This window comes from Ursus maritimus, unplaced genomic scaffold (assembly GCF_017311325.1).
Source record: "Ursus maritimus isolate PB19 unplaced genomic scaffold, ASM1731132v1 scaffold_15, whole genome shotgun sequence".
Taxonomy (NCBI): domain Eukaryota; kingdom Metazoa; phylum Chordata; class Mammalia; order Carnivora; family Ursidae; genus Ursus; species Ursus maritimus.
The window spans coordinates 62945200-62968492 of NW_024423897.1; the positions used below are offsets into that span (position 1 = coordinate 62945200).

General features: G+C 52.9%; 1 protein-coding gene across 3 annotated transcripts; it reads left to right on the plus strand.

Annotated features, from left to right (window-relative positions):
- Positions 1-52: 52 nt before the first annotated feature.
- Positions 53-23193, plus strand: BRD9 (bromodomain containing 9). Of its 3 annotated transcripts, none has more exons than XM_040630582.1 (16): positions 53-190; positions 859-1073; positions 1388-1520; positions 2984-3044; positions 3472-3616; positions 5119-5229; positions 5874-6049; positions 7148-7280; positions 8836-8911; positions 9943-10038; positions 10918-11050; positions 13400-13511; positions 16642-16680; positions 19670-19769; positions 21425-21598; positions 22469-23193. In XM_040630582.1, exons 1-16 carry the CDS (start codon positions 139-141, stop codon positions 22567-22569), a joined length of 1857 nt encoding a protein of 618 aa, XP_040486516.1. In that variant the 5' UTR covers positions 53-138; the 3' UTR covers positions 22570-23193. The 3 variants fall into 3 exon arrangements, with proteins under 3 accessions (XP_040486516.1, XP_040486517.1, XP_040486518.1); XM_040630583.1 differs by having other exon boundaries at positions 5934-6049; XM_040630584.1 differs by having other exon boundaries at positions 5937-6049.
- Positions 23194-23293: the final 100 nt, after the last annotated feature.

The following is a 23293-nucleotide window of genomic DNA, read 5'->3' on the forward strand; positions in this document are numbered from 1 at the left end:
GCGGCGCGCCTGGCTTCCCGGCGCGGCCCAGCACTCCGCGGGGCGAGGCGGGCGGCGAGCCAGGGCCGCGGGGGCGGCGGCCACGCTCCGGCCGGGCTCGCTGCTGCCCTCGGCCCCGCGCCCCGGCCCCGCGCCGCCATGGGCAAGAAGCACAAGAAGCACAAGACCGAGTGGCGCTCGTCCTACGAGGGTGAGGCGGCGGGCGCGCTTTGTGACGCCGGGCCGGCCGGCGGGCGGGAGTTCGCGGCGGGCGGGGTCCCGGGGGAGGGCCCCGGGCTCGCGGCTGAGCGTCTCAGGCACCAGGGTTCTGGGATCACTGCCTGGGGTCCCAGACGGGGGTCCAGGGCTCCCAGGCATCTGGTTATCCTCCTGTATCCGTAAGGAAGGGGCCGAGCATCTCTGTTGGCTTGTCTGGTCTTGGAGAGAATTGGTAACTGTCCTCCCGCCGCCTGCCTGTGGGTTCCTGCAGCAGCTTGCTCCCATGTGAGCGGACACCTGTTGCTGCTGCAGGACCAGAGGGGGTGAGCACCAGCCAGGAGCTTAGGGATGGGGCATCAGGCTCCTGGGTCCCCTTCCCACTTTGTTCCTTCCCCTGACAGAGTGAGGCAAACTGCTTTCCTCTACGCTTCCCTGAGCATAATGCAGCATGAAGGGGGGAGAACACCCAGCCGGTCTTTCCTTGCTGGTTCTGCCATCTCCCTGCCTGCTGCCTTAGCATGGCCAATCCCACCACCTCCTGGGGCCTGGGCGTTCTTCCGGTCACACATGCACATTGGGCCAGCCCTGCCACCCACCTGGGTAGTAGCGTGTGCCTCTACACACCCCAAGCACACAGTGAAGCCCGCTGTCTGTCTACAGATTACACAGACAAGCCGTTGGAGAAACCCCTGAAGCTGGTCCTCAAGGTTGGAGGAAGTGAAGTGACTGAGCTCTCGGGGTCTGGACACGACTCCAGTTACTATGATGACAGGTCAGACCACGAGCGCGAGCGGCACAAAGAAAAAAAGAAGAAGAAGAAGAAGAAATCGGAGAAGGAGAAGCACCTCGATGACGAAGAAAGAAGGAAAAGAAAGGTGAAACAGGGCTGCAGTTGGCATGTGGTGGCCCCAAGTCCCCTGGAGGGCAGGCTGCAAGTGCTGCAGGGCCTCAGGAAAGGGTTATTCTATTTGTAACAAAACACAGATCAGGAAGGTCCTTTGCTTTGTTTCTGGCTCTTCCTGCATCGTTTCTGGCCTGAGCCCTGGGGGTGGTCATTTAAGGTGGGAGTCTGAACTGAGAGACGCCTCTGGAGGGGGTTTTTTCTCTTAGCTTCGTGTTTCCCCTCAGTTACAGGAGATGTGTTTAAAACTGCTTGCGTTGCTCTCGCTGCCCTGACTCTGCCTCACAGGAAGAGAAGAAGCGGAAACGGGAAAAGGAACATGGCGACACGGAGGGAGAGACCGATGACTTTGATCCTGGGAAGAAGGTGGAGGTGGAGCCACCCCCTGATAGGCCTGTGCGAGCATGCCGGACGCAGCCAGGTGAGGGTAGCATTTTTAGAGGCTTTCCTGGAGCTTTCCAGCTTATCTCTGTGACATAGTGGTTGGCACTGGTGTGCCCTTCAGCCTCTCGGGAGGAGCACGGGAAGGGAATGTTGTTTTCTCAGCATGAAACGTAGCTGGGTCTGAGGTCTTACTGTCACTTTGGACTTCTAGAGCAGGGCTTGGTCAACTACTGTTCCTGTGTTCCGCTTTTTTTAAACCCGTGAGCTTATCATGGATAGGAGGTAACTAGTGCTTGAGTCGGTTACTGAGGCTGTCAGAAACAACAGGGACTATGCCTGCTTCACCAAAGGAAAGGTTCTGAAATGCTAGAGAGCCTCTGACCTGTGTGCAGTCACTTTCCTCAGGGTTTCACATAGACAGGAGGTACTAATGGGAGACAAGTTTTGTTTCAGGCATTTCTTTTCTTGAAATTTGGGTTTGACTGTTTATGATTTGGGAGAGAGGAGGGGGTATTGTATTGTATTGTAATCATCGTGGGGGGTGCTGTTTCCTGGCAGTCCCCGTCCCCTGTGCAGGACATTGCCATGGTGGACTTGGGGCTGCTAGGCAAGATGGGGCGCAGAGAAGGTCCGGCATGAAACAGCATTTCACTAGATGAACGTGTCTGGGGAGTTTGAACAGTTGCTGGTCCCCGTGAGCTTAGTCTGAAGGACTGCTTGCTTGAGGTCCCATGTGCAGTGCTTCCCTCCCGTGTGTCCGAAGAGCTGATGTTCGCACCTGCCCTGGTCACAGTCTCTATTGAGGACCCACTTGAGGTCTGCACTCCTGTTGTGCTTCAACCCTGGAACCAGCCATCTCCCCAGGGAGCCCTGGTGGACATTCAGAAACCCAGGGCTGGGTGCTGGGTGTGCTCTCAGTGGGTGGCACGAGAAAAGATCACATGTGTAGTCACAGCTGAGAGAGCAAAACCTATGTTGGCATCTGTTTGCATTCACCAGAATCCACGTTTCCATGCTGCGGGCCCCGAGGTGCAGTTAACAGAGCCCCCAAAGACCCCAGCGTGGTGTGTGTTTGTGCCCATTTCACAGATGAGGAACAGGGCATGACCAGGGGTTTAAGAGCCTCACGAGGATAATGGGTGAAGCTCCACCTGTGTCCAAAGCCTCTGTCCTCTTCTTTGTACCACGTCTGGAATGTACCGGGCCCGGTAGTGCCCAGGATGGTCCCAGACTGATGAGCGGTAGTTCCCTGTGTGCCAAGGGTGTGGGCGCTCTGAGGGGTTTTGGGGACTGGTGCTGTGATGGAAGTCCTTTCCCACCCAGCTGTGCTTCTTGGAGGCCAGGACTGGGCCTGGTTTATCCTGTACTCAGTTCTTGCTGGGACCTAAGACACCGTGAAACAGGAAACAACTAAGTACATACTGTGTAGTTGCAGCTCTCTGGTGACTGATACCAAAATCTCTCTACTCATCTTTATATTTTTATTTTTTGAATCGTCAGCTGAGAATGAGAGCACGCCTATTCAGCAACTGTTAGAGCACTTTCTCCGCCAGCTCCAGAGGTAAGCAGTTTCTCGGGAGCTTGAGCTTGGAAGCGTTCGGGGTGTCTTCCCTTGTGAGGTGTTCTTCCCCCACCTCCAGCACCTCGAAGCAGATGCTCGCCCAGTCTGGTGGGGGGGTGGGGGGTGGGCAGGCACATGCGGGAGCAGCACAGGGAGAGCTCCATCTGCTGAGTCGGTGCAGGCGGGTCAGGGCCTCCGTGATGCGCGTGTCATGGCCGAAGCCAGGATGGCAGTTTTGGGATTTTTAGTCATTAAAAATGCCTACCACAATTCTAAAGAGCATAGGGTTTTGTGTTTTTTTAATTTTTAAGATATTAACTTAAAATTTGGTGAGTTGATTTACATTTTTATTGTAAGGGATTTCGTATCATTTGGAAATCTAGATTTATTGTTTTCCCGGTTTAAATAAAGGTGTTTTTGTTTTCAGAAAAGATCCTCATGGATTTTTTGCTTTTCCTGTCACGGATGCAATTGCTCCTGGATACTCAATGATAATAAAACATCCCATGGATTTTGGCACAATGAAAGACAAGATTGTAGCCAATGAATACAAGTCAGTCACAGAGTTTAAGGTAAACTGGTTTCTGTTCCTGAAATCACTGCTGTGAGGCTCTGTGTTTGTGTCCAGTGAATACTCTGTCCACCTTAGCTTGTTTCCAGTTGCAAGTTTCCATGGGCATTTGAGTGTTTGGGCTGAGGTCGCCCAGACACAGCATCGGGGGAGTGGGTTGGCTGAAATGTCCTCTATGTTTTTGTCTGGAAGCCCGACCATATGTTGCAAGCCGTAGGAAAACACTGGGTCAAGCAGGAGTGTGTCGATTCGGTCTGGCTCCAGAATGGGTGTTTCTAGAAATGCAGTTTCCCTAATGTTTAGTTTTATTTTATAGTAACTGGGAATTTAATTTTTTTTTTGAATAATAAATTTTTACAACACCTGAGTACATAGCTGTTCAGTCTGTGTGTTGCTTTGAGGTAGAAATTGCATCTTGGCATTGAAACCCAGGGGGGATCAAAGTGAGTGCTTGACAGCTTTGGCGATCATGTCATTTAGGAAAGGGTATCAGGTTTCTTTCTTATTTTCTGTTAAATTTGGAAGGCTTGGCTTTTTTGCTTCAATTTGCTGGTGACGTGACAGAGGGTTTGCCAAGCTGCGGAAGCAGTGCCATGAGAAAGGGTATTGTGTGGGGCAGAGCTTTCCTCCGGAGGGTTGGGCGTTGACCCAGGGGCAGATGGCTAGTGGCAGCCCGCAAGTCCTCCACCTTTCTAACTCAGGCCCTGGTTTGCTCTGTTGCCCAGTGACCAACCTGGATGTGAGCAGCGTCCCCCTTCCCCTACGCCCTCAAGACTGGTACCTTGGGGCTGGCGAAGGACTGGGGCTTCATGGCCTCAGGCCCAGCCCTGGGGACCTTGGCGTGGGGCCAGTGCTAGGGCTCGGAAAGGGACGGGATAGCTTGCACTGTGTTGCCTGGCTGGCTTTAGCGGTCCTTGTGCATCCTGATGGCTGACTCACCTGTGACAGGCGTGTGCCATATGTAATTTGGTTAGGGTGACAAAATATTGAAGTTTCCCATAGTTCACTTTTAATATAAGGTGTTCAGAAAGAGTCTCCTTGTTTTAGCGAACGTGTTTGTTTTGATACTTAATTACCTATAGACAGAATTCTGAATTCTGTGGAAAACTGTCAGAGATAGAGGACACGAATGTGCCCGGGTCTCAGCTCATTCCTTGGCTTTAATGAAAAGAACCTGGCTGTCCATACTTGTTCCCACTTATATCCAAGATCCTCCCAAAGCAGGAGAGCTGGAGACGGAAGAGAGGGAGCTGCCATGCTCTTGTGACCTGCAAGTGTCTCAGGAGGAAGTTCAGGGCTTGCAGGCTTCTCAGTGTGTGCAGGGAAAGACCAGTGAACAATTAGGAACATTTTTCTGAAGATGTAAAAACTATTTGTTAAACTAAAGAGCCTAATCTAGTTGTTTTTGTTTCCCACTCACTCTTAGCCTCTTCACAGGAATCCAGTTTATGCAGACGTCGTGACGTTTCAAATTGGTTGGATACTTTTTTTTTCCCTTTCCAGGCAGATTTTAAGCTGATGTGTGATAATGCCATGACCTACAACAGACCGGACACTGTGTACTACAAGTTAGCCAAGAAGATCCTTCACGCAGGCTTTAAGATGATGAGCAAAGTAAGAAGCCCTTTGGCCGCAAGGAGCCACAGAAACGAGAGTTCTCCTCTGTTTTTATGCCTAAACAGAACCTCACCCCCAGTGAATGACATGCTTCCATCCATCCGTCACTGGCCACGGTGTGGACCCCTCTGCTCTAGGGTAGACGTCCCAGGCCACCCTCTCCTCCAGGCACTGTCTCTGCTCCTGCTCATGATCCAGCTGTAACATCTCCTGTAGAGTTGGTGGAAAGTTCTGGATCTTTTGAGCTGAGCCTGGGCATCTTGTCTCACTGGATGGCAGCCAGCCTGTGATTTGTTATATGTGGCTGCCCACTGAATCCAGACGGTTCATCTTGGCCATCCAGAGTGGCTTCCCCAATCTGTCCCATGAGCTAGGTTGCATGCGTCATGTGTCTAGGACCAGTGCCTTGTGCCTGATCAGCCTGTAGGTGAGGTGCGGCCCCTGTGCCCTCTGGCCTGCCCTGCCCCCTCGGCCGGCTGCACCTTTGGTGCTGACTCCCACAAGCACCTCCCACGGTAGCGCCGTGGAGGTCAGCTGTTAGGACAGGTGAGGCTGTGGCCATCCCCATCCCACCCATCGTCATGGCATCCTGGCTGTGAGGCGGAGGTAAAGCCCTGCTGCTCTGTCCTTTTTGATTCTAGGAGCGGCTGTTAGCTTTGAAGCGCAGCATGTCGTTTATGCAGGACATGGATTTTTCTCAGCAGGCAGCTCTTCTGGGCAATGAAGATACAGCTGTCGAGGAGCCTGTCCCTGAGGTGGTACCTGTACAAGTAGAAACTGCCAAGAAATCCAAAAGGCCGAGTAGAGAAGTCATCAGGTAAAGGGAAGTGCATTTGCCTGGTGTGGGGGGCGCGGGGGAGGGAGCGAGCCTGTGCTGCTGCCGCCGGCATTAGAGTAGCTCGCAGCAGGGCTGCTTGTGCAGCCTGGTACCCAGGGGCCTGGCTCTGAGCTCTAGCCTCTGCCTGTTCCCAGGCAGCCAGCAGACAACCTGGCCCAGCTAGGACTTGTCCTGCAGGAGAGTCACTGTCACACTGATGGACATAAGGTGCCCAAGGTGGGTCAGCCCCTGCTGCCACACACGGGCTCTGTCCTGCGTGTGTACCGGAGCCCATCTGGCTACAGCTGTTCCCACAGGCGTGTCGTTTGTGAATAGTTGTTGGCCCTTTACTAGAGGTTCCCTCCCATGCAGGATGCATGCTGGTGGCCTGGCTTGGCTGTCCCTGACTCAGGGGACATAACTGTGCTGCGTTGGGTAGGCAGCACACATGGGAGTGGGGGCTTCTCTCTCATCATACCCCCTGAGCCCCCACCTCCTGCAGCCATACACCCCGGACCAGAGGGAGGGCCTTCCTGTAGGCTCAGAGTCCCCAGGCAGGGTTTGCTCTCATTGCTCCTTAGAAGTGGTCTACCTATTTGCTTCTGGAACCTTCCACAAGGAGAGGCCATTTCCCTTGGGTGCTATACCCAGCGATTCTTGACTGTTTAAAGAACTCCTTCACCTGGGGCTTGTGGCCACCTGCTGGAGGCTTGGGATGCCCCTGGGGCCTCATGGCCTTGTGTTTCTAGCTCACACTTGCTGCGGGTGTTTCAGCCCTCCACGGAGCTCTGCCCCTTCTACTAACGGTGCCTTGAGCGACACTGTAGGTTTATAAGCTCCTGTCAGGCTGTAAGGTTCCCATCAGGCGGCTCTTTGACTGACTGACACGTGAGAAATAGTTCGTGTCTGTTTGGGCTACCCTTACTCTCAGTGGACGTGTCTTGTGCTGCTGTGGTGACAGCTCAAAGGGAAGAGTTAAGGTGCGCTTTGTGCTACCAGCCCCTGGTGACCCGGAGTGTTCGGGACTGGCCCCGGGGGAGGTGGGAGCAGCGTGTGCCCTGGCCTTCCGGTGACTTGTGCGCTGTGCCTGCTTTGTAGCTGCATGTTTGAGCCAGAAGGAAATGCTTGCAGCCTGACCGACAGCACAGCGGAGGAGCACGTGCTGGCCTTGGTGGAGCACGCAGCCGACGAGGCTCGGGACAGGATCAACCGGCTCCTCCCAGGGGGCAAGGTAGCGTCAGCAGGGCTGGGCAGGGATGTGCCCAGTCGATACATAGGTCACCGCAGGGTCGTGTTGGCTCCTGTCAGCGCTTCCTCTCCCGGGTGGGAGGGGCCTCCAGGGGCACCTCGAAGGCAGGACCCTTGCAGAAGCAGTGTGTGGTGTGGACACCTGTGGAAAGGCTTGCCCTTTGATGGGGATATCGATCAGCATTGGTGGAGGCTGGGCCTGCCAGGCTTCTGTGCTGTAGCTGGAACCTTCTCCGGGTGTGCTCACGTCTCCATACACCTCTGCAATGCCCCAGGGGTTCCATGAGACCCAGGTGTGGCCTGTGGGAGCTGCCCCAGCAGCTGCTGGTCCTCAGGAAGAGGCCCCACCCTCATTTGAGCACCATTGCTGCTGTAAGAATAGACCAGCATGTCCAGTAGAAATAGTGAGGGTCCTGCATACAGTTTTAGTCCTGGTAGTCAGGGTAACAAGGACAGGTGAAATTAATTCTGGTACCTTTTACTTGACCTGGTATATCGTCTTATGTCAGCATGTACTCTGTATAAAAAAACATTAGAGCTTCATATCGTTTTTTCCGCTTGAAGGCTTTAAGATGCACGCTCAGTGGTATGTCAAGAATTTTGAATGATAACGTTTTAGGTATGTTGGGTTACGTAAGCTACATTGAGGTCAATGTCTTTGTACTTGCTTTAAACCTTACTGGTGGAAAGTTTGAAGTTCCCTGTGTAGCTCCGGTTGTGCTGCTGGACCCGCTGGTCTGCATGCCTGTAGTGCTCTAGCCCTGGGGTCTCCAGGGAGCCCTGGGCACTTGGTGGGGCCCTCTGTGGGTGGAGCTCGGAAAGACCCAGTGCTGACCTGTGTGAACGCGTCAGAAGCATGTGTCCACACCCAAACCCCCGTTGCTCCCGGCACTGTGTCCATCTCACTCTTCTCCCTTTCGGTTAGAATTCCACAGCGAGAATCCTGACTGCAGTTACTTGGTCAGTGGCAATGGATCGCCTGTCCCTGCCTCCCCTCCCCACCCTGCACTCAGGCTCCAGCATACAGGCCCGAAGGCCACCCTCCTCCTGTTCCCCACACTGACATGCGGGTGCCCCTCTTCTGAACCTTCCCGGCGGCCTTCAGAGGAGGAGTAGTTTTGCTCAGTGGTTAGTCTTTAAGTGGAAGTAAGTCCCTAGTGGTTTGGCGGTGGAGCCTTTAGGCCGTCTGCTGACATGGCACTTGGCGACCAGGGTCTTGTTCTGGCTCGTCTGGTTCAGGTTCTGATGTCCTGTAAGATGGTTGTCTCTGGGTAAAGCCTCCTGTTTCAGAAGCTCCTTTAGAAGGGTCACAAGGAGCTTGAGTTCTTCCAGAGCACACGGGTCTGATATTAAATTCGGGAAGGTATGAGAGGGGCCTCTGTAGCCTTTTCTGTGGGAAAGGCAAGAACCTCGTGGCCTTCTGGGATTCATCCCAGTTAGGTCATACTTGAAGGCCTTTATTTTGTTGGCGTTTCAGTAGAAACCCCAGCCGTAGGATGCCAGTTGGGGGGTGGACACTCAGGTGTGCTTTCTTGCAGATGGGTTACCTGAAGAAGAACGGGGACGGCAGCCTGCTCTACAGCGTGGTCAACACGGCTGAGCCAGACGCCGACGGTGCGTGGCCCCTTGCAGGGCTGGGCTTCTCCGAGGCCCACACACTGCTCTGTTAGTCTTTGCACTACCAAGGATTTTAAAACTTGATGACCTGTTTGAGATCAGCATTTCCCCTGCAGAGCATGGCCCCAGTGGTAAAGCGTGAAGAGTCCCCGTCTGGTTTCATGCTCCTGTATATTCCCCTTTGACACGACGCGGGTGTGACAGATGGACAGAGGGCAGTTGTCCCATGGGGGCAGAGGTCCTGCTCAGACCTCTTCTGCCCCGTTGGTCCCTAGCACAGGCAGCAGGTCTAGAGCTGCACTCCCGTAGAGCTGTGGTTCTAGGAATGCTTGTGGCTTGACTTCTGGTACCATCACAGAGGATTTACTGATACTCAGTGAGGGCTCCCCTTGAGAAAGCGGAGTGCTCAAGACTCCCACTTGCAAAGCTCAAAAGAGGCCCAGACATGCGCTTCAGAAGAAATGCCCTGTTTGGTAATCCTATTAAGGAAGATCTTGAGAGAGACACAGACGCTGATTTGTTCACCTGTGCAGTCCTTTCTGGGGGTTCTCAGAAGCATTTATATACTCATCTATCTCTTTGAAAAGTGCCCTGAAGGCTTGTCCTTTGTAGAAAAGCAAAGCTCACTTGCACTTGTAATACATTCACTCACACACGAAGGAAAGTGAAATATTCTTCATTGTTCTCGCCTGCATGGGTGTGGGGCCGCTCCCACCGCCTGGGGCACCTGGCAGTATTCTTCATGTGGCCCTAGATAGGCAGGTTTGCTTAGTGTTCTCCGAGTGTGGACCCTGGCTGACTTCCGTGTCTGAAATGAGTGGTAACATCTTTGTAAGAGAACAGACGAGCTGATAACTCCTAGTTTAGGAGGAGAAAGGGAAGGTTTGAGAATTGTAGTGGCTTCTGTAAATTTGATTTTAGCTGGTCTTTGTAGAGAGCCCCCGTGCCCTCCCCCACGTGCCCACATGAGGCCCTGTGGGGGCTGGGAGCTCCCCGAGCTGCCTGCTCACAGCCTGGTCCCCTTGCAGAGGAGGAGACCCACCCCGTGGACCTGAGCTCGCTCTCCAGCAAGCTGCTCCCTGGCTTCACCACGCTGGGCTTCAAAGACGAGAGAAGGGGCAAAGGTGAGTGAGGTGGGTAGGTAGGGGCAGGGGGTCACAGCAGAGATGTGGACCCTGAGTCTTCCCCCAAGATCTTCCGGGCTCACCTGTTTTCAGTACGGTATCCACATGCTGGCTCTGAACCAGCAGTGAACCTCGGGTCATTTGAAGTGAGGGCAATAAACATTAGTGGGCAAGCTCTTGCTGTCTGTTCTTACCAGCAGGTGTGTCTGAGCTCCATGCTGACCCTGGGTGGGGTGCACGAAGGTGTCTAGGGAATGATGGTGGGCAGGGGTGAGCACAGTGGGGGAGGGAGAGAGGGGACTGGCGTGTTGGCTGTGCCTGTGCTTGTGTCTGAGAGACGTGTTTGGCCGGCTTGCTGGTTTTGGGTATGTCGGGGCGAGCAGCAGTTTTGTTCCCCGGGGACCTCTGGCAGTGTCTGGGGACTTTCTCTGGCCACACTGTGGAACTGCTGGCATCGAGCGGGGAAAGGCCTGGAGTGCCCCCTCCACCATTCCTCTCGAGCCCTGACCTCACGTGGAGGTGCCAGCAATGCCTCCTTCGGGGCAGGGACCCTCTGAGTCCCTCCACTTCCCCTCAGCAGGAGCCTGTCTCTGCTCGCAGGCTCAGTCTGCAGCGCTGCCTGGGGTGGGACGGGAGCCTGGTGCTCACACCCCTGCAGAGCGCACACAAGGTGATACGAGGGTACCGAGGCAGTTCTGCTAGGGAGGCCCAGAAAGCTGGTACTGCTTCGGGGTGCTGAGTGGCAGCGGCACACAAGCAAGCGCGTGACACTGGGGGTTGGTGGGGGGCACAGCCTGCAGGATGCTGGAGCGCGTCTCGTCCCGGGTGGCACTGGCATGTGCGTCTGATGTCCTTGTGCTCTCCCTCTTGTGCTCTTAGTGACGTTTCTCTCCAGTGCCACCACTGCACTTTCAATGCACAACAATTCGGTGTTTGGCGACTTGAAATCGGACGAGACGGAGCTGCTCTACTCCGCCTACGGAGATGAGACGGGTGTGCAGTGCGCGCTGAGGTAAGCAGGGTTGGTGTAGCCACGCGCAGAAACGCGGACGGTTTCTTGCTGGCTCTGCGGTGGGAGCCGTTTCCCTAGTGCGTGGTGGGCGGCCTGTCTGTGCGCGTGTGGAGGAGATGGCCAGTGGCGGCGGGCCTACAGAGCAGACGTCTCCAAGTCACCTTCCGTAAACCACTGGTGTGCTGCAAGTCGGTCTCGTCGCGGTAACTGCGCTGGTCCTGTAGCAGGTGATGATCCGGGGTGTAGGTCAGAAAAGGACTTGTGTGCGCGTGACCTGTGGTGCGCATGTCGAGCTTGTTCCGCGATTTTATTGAGATGTGGCTTCACGGCTGTACTGGTCTGCCCGGGCCACCGAAACAGCAGCGCAGGCCGGTGGCTTAAGTGATAGGCATGTATCGTCTGGTGGTCGTGGAGGCTGTTAGTCTGAGATCCAGGCACAGGCAGCACTGTTTCTCCTGAGGCCTCTGCTTGGCGTGCAGACCATAGTCTCCCTGTGTCCTCACGTGGGCGTCCTTGTATGTGAGACTTCTGATAGTGCTTCCTTAAAAACACCAATCAGAACGGGTCAGGGCCTCCCTTAAAGACTTCTTTCTAACTTAATCACCTCTTAAGGCTCTGTCTCCAAAAGCCGTCCACGTTCTGAGGCCCTGGGGTCAGAGCTTCAACGTAAGGATTACGGGACACAGTCGAGTCCCTAGCAGTGGTTAAGATGTGCTTTTAAAATCATGCTGTGGTTTTTAGAACTGCTCTTGTGTGTATTTTTTTGCTTTGTGTGCCAAGTAGAAGTGGGTCACTCTTATAGAATTTTAGTATTTTTCCAGGAGGAAAGTAAAATTTTGCTAACCTCTGAGAAATGGATTTTTTCCGTATTAGACCTTTGTTTAATTCTAAACAGAATTCGGGGTATATTTTAAAAATGAAGACTAAGAAATCAGTTATCATTATTGCAGTGAGTACCTAACCAGGTTTTTGTGAGACCAAAGAAGTAGGAGTGGAAAACCAAGGGGGAGGTTTGTTGTGGGCGAGGGCAGTGTCACCAGTGGAGACACGCTCCTTTACCGCTCTGCCCTGTCACAGCCCTTCGGGGACAGCAGCCACCTTCAGCTCAGGTGGCATGGTGTTCCAGACAGCGGTGGCCTTGTCCAGCACCTGCTCCTGAAACACGTACACGCTCTGGGTGCCGCACGTCCGAAACCCCAGTGGCGAGGGCAGCACACGGAGGCGGGCAGACAGTGCTCCTTGCTGGCATCCCCACATCACCCCCCCACATGCTCTGTTCCGAGGCACTTCCAGACCACGCTGGGAGTGTTCCGGCTCTCCCTTCACACCTCAGTTTGGTGGTTTCTCCTGACATGCACCTGGTGGGACTTGTGCGTTGTGGTTTCACTTCCGCACTGGCAGCCCTCCTCACTCTGTGGAAGGTCTGACATCTGGGAAGCCCTTCTGAGCCTTTGCCCAGGCTTTGATGCTAGGACTTCGGCTTTTGTTCTCTGCCTCCTTTTTAAATATTTTGGTTTTATTTATTTTTTATTTTTGAGCATTCACATGATCCAGAAATCAACATGACACTCTAGGGTGTGTGTGGAGAGACTTGCTCCCGTACCTGTTCCTCCCTCCCCATCGCAGAGCATCTCTCCTCAATCTACTTACGTGTTTAAATCCAAAAAAAAAAAAAGATAAAATTATGCTTCTCGTACAGAAGTTAGTGTAAGATATCTGGTTGACCTTTGAGCAGCGTGGCTTTCAATTGTGCGAGTCCACTTTATGCAGCTTTTTTCTTTTCGTTAAAAGTAGTACAGCGCTGTAAGCACATTTTCTCTCTAATCATTTTCCCGGTAACGTGTTTTTCTTTAGCTTGCTTTATCGTGAGGATATGATGCGTAATACGTACAATGTACGAGATCTGTATTACTCAGTGTTTTGTGTTGTCATAGGGGCCTCCAGTCAACAGTAGACTATTAGTAGTTAAGTTTTGGGGGAATCAGAAGCTAATATGTAGATTTTCAGCTGCGGGGTTCAGCGCCCCTAATCCTGTGTTGTTTGAGGGTCAACTGAACACAGACTGTTATTCACTTCCCTTTTTTTAAAATAATTTTGTTTTGAGATGTTTTTAACCTTTCTGGGCCACGGACCACTTTGGAGAGCTGATGAAGACTCCTGACCCCCTCCTCAGAACTATGTCTAGGAGGTTTGCCACTCTCAGTAAGACCCTCTCTTGTAGGGGAACATCTGAGGAGGTGGGCTGACAGGGTGGGCTCCTGGGATCAGGACCACCGGTGCTGGTGAAAGAATCTGGAAGACTAGAGGATGCAGTGCCTGCTTGATCATGTTCTCCCACCACCCTTCCAGCCTGCAGGAGTTCGTGAAGGATGCTGGGAGCTACAGCAAGAAAATGGTGGACGACCTCCTGGACCAGATCACTGGTGGGGACCACTCACGAATGCTCTTCCAGCTGAGGCAGGTGGGTGCACCGTGCTGCCGCCCTTGCTGGGCACACACGTGCCCTTGGCCTCTGCCGTTGGTGCCGCTGCTGTAGGAAGAGCCCATCCGGACTGACATGGTTCTTGCCAGCTGTTCTTCCCTAGTTCATTTTTTATTTTCATGTTTTTACTGTAAGTAGCTAGTTTTCTTTCAGAGGAACTTAAAAACAAAAAAAGTTGTCCCTATTGACCATAGTCACCATTTCTTGGCACTTTTTATAATTTTTTGTATACCCGAATTTCATTTGCTGTCATTTTCCTTCGTCCTCAAGAACCTCCTTTGATACTTCTTCTGGTATAGACTTGCTGTCAGTGAATTTGCTCAGCTCTTTTTTTTTTTGGTCTGAAAAACATTCCTATTTTACTTTTATTGTTGAAATTCATTTTTCCAGGGTCTGGAATTACAGGTGGTTGTTTTCCTGTCTACTTTAAAAGATGCCTGACTACATTGTTTCCGAAGTGTCTGTTGTCCTTTTCATCTGTATTTTCCACTTGTCACATGTCTCCTGGTAACATTCAGGATTGGCGAACTCAGGCCCCTAAGCTACGAATGTTCTTTTCCCTTTCTTAAGGGCTGTAAGAAAAGGAAAGAGGAGTGTGCTACAGACCTTACGTGCCCACAAAGCCTCGAGTAGCTGCTCTTTACTGAACGCTGCTCTAGATGCTTTTATTTTTTTTTTAAGATTTTATTTATTTATTTATTTATTTGACAGAGATAGAGACAGCCAGCGAGAGAGGGAACACAAGCAGGGGGAGTGGGAGAGGAAGAAGCAGGCCCATAGCGTAGGAGCCTGATGTGGGGCTCGATCCCATAACGCCGGGATCACGCCCTGAGCCGAAGGCAGACGCTTAACCGCTGTGCCACCCAGGCGCCCCCTCTAGATGCTTTTAAATTTGAACCCTGTGACTGATTTCCAGCGGCTCCTTGTGTTCTTCATGTTTATTCCGCATAATATTTGTTGAGCCTCTTGGACCTATCAGTTTATAGTTTTCCTCAAATTTAGAAGATTTTCATCTGTATTTCTTCAAATACCATTTCTGCCCACACCCCACTTTCATCATTTTTCTACCTGCATGCTGTCAATGCTCTGCTCCCTTTTAGTCTTTTTCCCCCTCGTTTGCGTTTGGTTTCTGTGGCCATGGCTTCAGTTGAGTGACGTGGTTTATGCCTCGTCTCCATCAGGTGCTGTGTTCATCTAGCTGTTTCATTCTTTCTTGCATCTGCCCCCCTTTCACGTTACCTTCATGCTTTCCTATAAATCTTTGGACCTATTTCTGGTATTTATTACGGCTGCTTTCACAGTCCTTCTGTCATCTATCTGTCTCTAATTCTTTCATCTCTGTCACTTCTGGATTTGCCTATTGGCAGATTTTTCTCTGCTTATAGGCCACAATTTGCTGGTTTTTTTGCTTTATTGGATTCTAGGTGTCACATTGTTGAGTCTCTCTGTTGTCTAGACTGTGCTGATACGGCAGCCAGCAACCACAAGTGGCTGGTGGAAATTTTACTGTGGCTTATCTGAATTTAGATATGATGAAAATGTGAGCTGCAAACCAGAATTTTAGAGACTAGTACAAAAAATGAAATGTAAAAATATTTCATTGGTTTATTTGGATTATATGTTGAAATAAAAAATGTTTTCAGTACGTTAGATTAAGTAAAATATGTTACTGTTACTTGCGCATTAACATTAATTTTTGTTGGCTATTAGAAAATTAAAATTTGGTATATGCTGATGTTAGGTTACTGCTGGGCAAGGCTGGTCTGGATTTTACTGTGTTCCTTTAAGGAACATTGATGTTCATTTTGGCAGAGTCTTTGTGAGTCACCTGATTTCTTGGGGTTTGTTTTTAGACTTTGTTAGGGCGAGTCTAGGTGGCCTTTATGTTGGGCGAGTTTGGCCCGGATACTAAGGAATGGCCCTTCTGGGGCCTCCTCTGGTGGTCAAGTTTCAGTGAGGACTTTGCTCTGGCTGGGTGGAGTTCAGATGTGTCTCACCATGTGTGCCTGGCCCCACAGTGTCCCATCTGTGTGTGCACAGGTTAGTGTCAGCTGGGTTTGTCCCTCCCAGATTTGTGGAGCTCCTGTGAGGAGCTGTGTCCTCCCCTCCAGACTTTGCCCCGCCTAGCCAGTGAACTCTCACTTTTCAGCTTGGTGTGGCCACAGTGCTGCAGGTGCTGTTTTCTGTACTGTGGTCTGAAAGTTTACTCTGGGGCTGCACCTGGGCACAGAGTCTGAAGCTGTGTCTTTATGCTGTGTGGTGCTTAGAGCAGGACGTTAAAATAGTGGCGATATGTATTTTTCTACTTAAGTTTATAAAAATTGCAGTGCGGGTGAATTTCCAAAACGTTATCACAAACAGAAGAGCTCAGATGCAGACATTTGGAAGCTGATTATTGTTTTTAGGTAGATGCACATAGCTAGGGTATTTTCAAGGTGACGCTCCTGCCAGATTGTAGGACGGTTAGGTTTAGGCTTGTGATTGCCACACGTGGTCACATGTGGCTGTGGATCCCTTACAGAATGTGGTCACGTGGTAGTGGCCCCAGGTGACTTTGGGCCCTGCTCAGGCCGTGGTCACACAGTAGGGGTGAAGTGTAAGCCTCTTATAGGCATTGTGCAGCCTGAGGAGAAGGGTACCTGGCCCCATAATCCAGGCCACCTGAGGGCTTTGGTGCCTCTTCATCTAACAGGGTAAACCGCCAGGCCTGGTATTTTTCCCGTATTGCCCCTGAGACACAGGGTACAACGTCGGACTTTGTGTTTTAAGCGTCTAGCGCTGCAGGAACAGGTTGGGTGCTCTCTCACTTCTCCATCTCCATCCCGTCCAGGATATTCCCAGGGCACTCAGCCCACTGGGGATCTTGGCTGGGGCTATGCAAATCGGGTCCTCCGTGGGTCAAGTTGGCCATCTCGCTCCATCTCTGCCAGCACCGTGGAAGCAGGCAAGGCCCAAATTCGATTCACAATATGGTGTGAACATCATTAGGACAGCCCCAGCAATAGCGAATAAGCTGTTTTTAATTTAGACGTGTGTACGTGACGTGAATGAATTGTTCCATATAAAACTGTTGTGGAAAAATCGGCTTCTCACCTGTTTTGATTTGCAGAGGAGAAATGTTCCAGTGAAGCCACCAGACGAAGTGAAGGTGAGTTATACAGACTAGTAAGTAAAAACCGAATTATTAGTGTTCCTGTGGGGAATGATTGTGTTCAGCCTCTGAAATGGGATGGCTGAGATGAGGGGGGTGTGTTGTTTTATTGAGAAGCTGATTAAGTGGTAGTCTCCTCCGCCCTGATTTTTAATGACTCGGGAAAGGGATGGAAAACCACAGCGCTTCTCGTCCAGCCCACATGCAGCAGCAGCAGAGCAGTGGCCATGCTGGAGGCTCTGTCTTCACAGGTGTTGGGAGGGCTGGGCCTGCTGGGGCCTGTAGAGCAAGGAGCAAGCTTAGTTTCTGGTGCGGTGGGTTCTTCCGGCCCTCCTGGCAGGTACTGTGTGCTGTCAGCCAGGTGCGTGTGTACTGCACACTTGTCAGTGAAGCCAGCTTGACAGATCTCAGGGCATCCCCAGCACCCAAAGCAGACCGCATTTGAGGAAACTTCATCATGGTCTGGCCTCGGTTTCCCCGTTTTTCCTGTCCCTTGGGGTAACTTGGAGCGTGCATGTTGACAACAAGCTTTGAACACAGCCCCTGTGTTGGAGCAGAGGCACCAGGCCTCTGGGCAGGCTGTGGGGGCCTGGGTCACAGGTGTTACCTGGCCTCAGTGGATGGAGGGCCCGCTCAGAGGAGGCGTGTCAGGTGCCCATCAGGTGGGGCTCATTGAGTGACAGAATGGAGAGGGTGGCATGGGTGTCTCCCCTGAGGAGGGGGTGTGTTCCTTGGTGTGGCCAGATTTGAGATGCAGGCAGGGCTTTGCTCAGGGTCTCTGGGTTATGCAGGTGTGCCATGGCAAGGAGCACAAGTCGTACGTGGGGTCTGTGCTGTAGGCTGTCTTGAGCTGGGAGCCCAGCACTCAGCTCCCTCTGTCCTACCACCAGTGCCTCCACGCAGACAGCCCGGGGGCAGCCCAGGGAGCTTTCAGAAGGAGCCTCCTGTCACCTAGGCTGTCCCTTGTGCCGGGAGCAACACACCCCAGTTCCCCACCCTCCTCCTTAAGCCTGCGGTGGCATCCAGCTGTTGTGTGTCTTTCCTGTTGGCAGGCGGTGTGTTGCCTGGAGTTGGCATATGAGGAGGTGCCTGCCTCTGCCTCCTCTCACTTCCTTCCATTGGTGCTTGCACCCTTCATGACATCTGTGGCGGTGTGCTGCCATCACGACTTGGGGCTCCCAGACATCTTTGCAAATACAGCATTCATGTTTTTCTTTAGACTTAAATTTTTAACACACTCAGAGGCACAAAGTGTAACGATAGTGTGTTTTTTGACGCTACCTTGGAGTATAGATCTCCATACTTAACAAGTATGCAAAACCGGCTGATGGGAAGGTGGGCACCAGAGTAGTTTCCAGGACACTGCAGGGCAGCCACCGGGCACTCTAGCCTCTGGGATGCTTCTTGGGGTATGTAGGGGGACTGTGGCTCTGTGTGGTTTCTAGGGAAATAAGTTAGCAGCAAACCAGCTTTTTTCAAATTGTTTTTACAAGTTCCAAGTTGCCTCATGTTTTAGGGTCATCAGGTAAACCTATAATAACCTTGAAAGCCACAGCTGTGGGATGATTGTCCCAGCCACGTAAGGAACGAGGGCCTTGTGCTGGGCCCTGGGCAGGATAACAAACAGCGCCAAGCCTCAGTCTGTGGTTGCAGAGCGGGATGCTAATGGTGGAGTGGTTGTAGGACTATGTCAGCACTCACCCCTGGTGTCTGGCTACCACCGTACTCTACACGTGAGTTCAGCCTGGTATTGTTGGGAACCCAAAGTCATCACTGTAACACTTCCTCTTGACAGAAGTTATTTAACAGAGCATACACAAGTGGCTCTTATGAAAGTCAGGTGAAAGAAGCTAATTCTCAGGTCACCCAGACTAGACAGCCCAATAGAAGGGGGTTCACACCAGATGAGACAGCCCAGTGGGAGCGGGCTCACACCCAGGCCCAGACAGTCTCATGGGACAGCCCAGTGGGAGAGATCTCACACCCAGAGAAGGCAGTCTGACAGGAGAGGGCTCACAGGCTTGGTGCCCCCTTGCTCAGTAGCAAGAGCTTCAGCTCCCCCTTTTCCAGGTCCCTGTGAGTCACTGGGTGGAGGTGGATGCCTGTCCCTGCTGTCCAGTCTGCTGGGGACCCTGTGTGAGTCTTCAAGCTCCAGGGAGGGCAGAGGATGGAGTGGGGGCATGTGAGATGCCTCTGCGCAAGCCAGGCCCACTGATTGTCTGCATCTGCTGAACTTCTTGTTTTTTAACTATCTGGTGAAGAAACTGCCCTTCCAGGGTGTGTGTCAGGGAGTGCACTGTTACTGGACAGTAACTTTCCATCAGTGACTTAGGATCCAGCACCAAGGTGAGAGTGTGACTTGGCAGAATTTGGGGGCCTTGGGGTCTTAGGTAGTATATCTCCCTTAAAATACCAGAGATGATCTCTTTATGTTGATTTTAAAAATAGCCATACTCTAGCTGTTACATCCTAGTATCTTTGAGCAACAAACAGGCATAGAAGGTTTGTGTGTGGTGGGGAGTATGTCTCAGACAGCACAGCATTGTTTCTGTAATGACGCAGAGCAGGAAATTGATACAGGAGAGGGTCAGGAGGGCTTGGGGCAGCCACAAAAGGAGAGAGAACATGCTGGCTTGGAGTCTGCCACGCTGTTAAGTGTGATCCCAGAGAAGTAGCCGTGAGCCTTTCAGATCCTGTGTGTCTGCCTGTTGCAGGGACCTGTCCCGCATTCCCTCAGCACCTGTTCATCCCCGAGAGCCAGCAGTGGCACCCACTCCTGAGCTCACTCCCCATGCTCGTGGGTTGCAGTGTGGACTGGACATAGTGTGGTCTTGCCTGCTCCCCGGGATGGACGTGGCAGAACAGGCCTGTCCCACCTGTGGGTGCAGGGTCCTGATGCTCCAGTCACTCCGTGAGTTCAGTAGCTGGTGTTAACTGCCCACTCAGTGACATCTCTTTCTGATTGGTCTCTACCTATCTCCTGCAGGCTGGGGACTCGCTGGGCGACGGAAGCTCCGTCCTGGACTTCATGTCAATGAAGTCCTACTCTGATGCCTCTCTGGACATCTCCATGCTCGGCTCTCTGGGTAGGTTGTGCTGGGCATGCTCACATCGTCAGGCTCCGCTGGAAGAAGTGGACCCTGTGCTCTTGTTCCTGGTGCTGCATTAGTCTGCTGGGCGGTTCCCAGGGGCCCGGGGCTGGTGCATTGAGGGCAGTCCTTGCTTCCAGGAGTCTGGCGGCCGTTCTTGGGACCCCCTCCCAGATGGCCCCAAGGCGGCGTTGCCCCATTTCCTTTCTAGTGTCAGGCTGCATGTGAAGGATAACCAAGGTCCCTCAGCGTGGTGGTTCAGGAATGGGCTGCCTGCCTCGGCCTGCTGTTAGTGCATTTGTGTGTGCACGTGCATCCACGTGGCCTCCACCACGCAAGACGTGTTCTGTGCTCTGCACGGCACTCGGGCTTTCAGTCTCCTTGGCCACCCTGATGACCAGGGGTTCTCGTGGTGCTCCTTCTCCTTGCCTTTACTTTGGACACACCTGAGCTTAACTGCAGGGTTTCTCACCTGAGAGTAATCTCCCCCCCAACTCTCCCCCGCCATTGTCTGTGGCAGTGTCTGGAGATGTCTTTGGCTGTCACACTTGGGGTATAGTGCTTTGTGGCATTGAGGGGTGGAGGCCAGATATACTGCTAACATTCTGAAGCACTGGAGCAGCCCCTCAAGAACAACCCAACCCTGGGGGTCACCATTGTCAAAGTTGACAAACGCTGCCTACGTCAGAAGTGGCTTTCTCAGACCTGCAGAGAGCGTGAGGCCAGGGCTTGCTTTGTCACCCAGCCCAGCAGCTCTGCCTTTGGTTGGAGCGTTTTTAGATTGTTTGTATTCAGTGCAGTAACCCTCTGCAGCTCAGGTCTCATGTCTTGCCACTGGTTATTTTCCCAGTTATTTGGGGTTCCCCACGCCTACTGCCAGGTTTGATGGTTCCCTAGGGAGTGCACGGTCGCTGATGTGACTCCAGTCTTGTTCATGCCCTTCCTCCCATGTTTGGTGGGGCCGTTTCCCTACCCTCCGCCTGCCCGGTAGAGGTTCATCGGTCCTCGGGTGCTGTGTTGGGTCGCATGCCTTGGAGGTGTGCTGGGTCTTGTCTGACAGGCCATCAGTGACTTGTAGCCATCGGACCCTGTCCATGTTTTGCTTTGAGATGTTCTTAGGGTGGCTCCAAGCCACATTTAGTTTAGGGGGGACGTCCCACCATTGGGCCACACCCTTCTGCAGACTTGGGCCACGGGTTATGGCAGACGTGTGTGAACTCCCTGGCAGGGTTCTGTCCTCCCATGCACACACAGGTCCTTCTCGGCCCAGACCTGGGAGCTTTCCAGGCAGCCCATCTTCACCAGCTCTCAGCCCGCCCACTGTCCGGGGCACCCCCTGGCTCTGGCCTGTGCCCTGTCCTGGTGTCTGCAAGCCTCCGTAGCACACACCGTCCCGCTTCCTACTTGTTTACACTGGGGGGGTAGGGGGGCAACAACTCTGTGTGTGAAATGGCTCAGATTTGACATGGCACCTGGATTCTTGCCCACTCAGGCGGTCTTGCCCTGCCCTCCAGGCTTACTTGGGCTCCCCCAGCTTTGCGCGTGTCGCCTCTCATCCTGAGCATGCATAGAAGTGAGGGAGAGATCGTGCCGGCATGCAGTGCTGGCCCAGGCAGCTGGATGCCTGACGCCCACTCGCCCTGTTTGCACAGGGAAGGTGAAGAAGGAGCTGGATGCTGACGACAGCCACCTGAACTTGGACGAGACAGCGAAGCTCCTGCAGGATCTGCACGAGGCACAGGCGGAGCGCGGAGGCTCCCGGCCATCCTCCAACCTCAGCTCCCTCTCCAACACCTCCCCTTCCGACAGGGACCAGCACCACCTGGGTAAGATGGCCCCGGTGCCCAGCATCTGTCTTACTGTGCTGGTGCTGGGCGGCATCTGGGAAAAGGGCAGGAGGGCTGGCGATCCTGGCACATTGGAGCTAGTGTGGGCTGCGTGTTCAGCCCCCAGGACTCTGCAGGCCCTGCTCCCTCTCCAGGATGCCCCCAACCCCCTGGGTTCCAAAATAACCTCTCCCTCGTCAGGCGGCTGCATGGGAGTTAAGTGTTTAAGTGAAATTTACTCAGCGTTAGGCATTGTGGGTCTTGGCCATACGATGCTGGCCATCCCCGTGTCAGGAGGAGCCCCAGGTGGCCACATCCCAAGGCTCTTGGATGGGGCAGAACGAGGCCCCAGATGCTGATAGGTGTGTTGAATTCAACTCTGGGGATGTTTGTTTCTTCCTGCTATTGGCGTTTTTAGTCCTAAAACAGGGTGTTGAGAAGTGCTTTGTTCTTCCAGGACCCTGATTTGGGGAGAGCAGGTGACCTTCCTTGGCCTGGGGCCTTCTGTCTGTAATGAGTGACAGGGTGGGTAGGTGCGTGGACCTCAACAAGATCTTGGCAGTCCCAGGAAGGGAACCAGATGTTGCTCCCTGGCTTCTTGAATTTGCTCAGTGAGCTCCCCATGCTGCTGTTATAATTTTTCGATCAAGCACGGACTGCAGAACACTCCGGACATTGGGTGGTTAGGGGGCACTTATCAGCTATAGACGTTTGAGTCACAGCTCAGGGAGGTGAGGGGGTGGCCCGGACCCTGGGAGAACGAGGCTCTGTGGCTGACCGCAGTCACAAGGACACGTTTCCAGCCGGGTCTGAAGCACAGCGTGTGTGCAAACGTGTCGTGTGAACGCCCCGTCTTTCCCACACTTGCAGGAAGTCCTTCTCGCCTCAGTGTTGGGGAGCAGCCAGAGGTGACCCATGACCCATATGAATTCCTTCAGTCTCCAGAACCTGCAGCTTCTACGAAGAGCTAGCCTTGTACATAGTCTTCCGTTATTTTTAAGTTTTTTTTATTTGCATGTACAGAGTTTTTGTCTTAAGACAAAGACTTTCATTTTGTCCCCTTTGGCAAGCGGAAAGCAGCCCCGGGGAGGTGGTGAGTTGTCTCTGATATCATGTTGGCTGTGCACAGATCCAGTGTTTCTCTGCATGGCCCGCGAATCCTAAATAGTGGAGATCACACAGAAAGGTGTGTGGCCAGATGGGGTGGAGCCCGTGTGTGTCTGAGTTTTGAGCCGTCTGTAAAGCCCATCCGCACAGCAGGCCTGGACACACCATTCTGCCCAGCACCCTTCCTGAGAGCCGCCCTGGGAAGCAGACATGCCCATGTCAGGGTTCCCGCGTGTTCTCTGTCCTGCCTGCCCCCCACACTCCTGCGTCTCTGTGGGAGTCATGGAGGGCCGTACCCTCCTGGCCTGGGACAGGCTCCGTGCTCCTCGTTCCTGTGCTGGGCAAAGCCTGCCTTCTGCTGGAAGACCACACTGCCTCCCGGCCATGGCCACGTGCTGTGTCCGTACACCTTTTTATTCTGGATGTGTTTACTGGATGCCTGTTTACATTTGCAAAACATAGAGATCTCAATAAAATACACAGAGTGATTGTGTATAATTATTAGTAGCGCCATAAGTATCCGCTTCTGAGTGACTTTTTAGTGAAAAGCTTTGTCAGAGAGGTCGACAGCATCCGTTTGTGAGGCTC

Bases quoted from the DNA above. Each gene is read 5' to 3' on its own strand.
- BRD9 (XM_040630582.1), top strand. From the start codon at position 139: ATGGGCAAGAAGCACAAGAAGCACAAGACCGAGTGGCGCTCGTCCTAC. The intron at 13,512-16,641 runs GTGGGTGCACCG...TTTGATTTGCAG, and splicing joins TGCTCTTCCAGCTGAGGCAG to AGGAGAAATGTTCCAGTGAA. The intron at 21,599-22,468 runs GTAAGATGGCCC...CCACACTTGCAG, and splicing joins CAGGGACCAGCACCACCTGG to GAAGTCCTTCTCGCCTCAGT.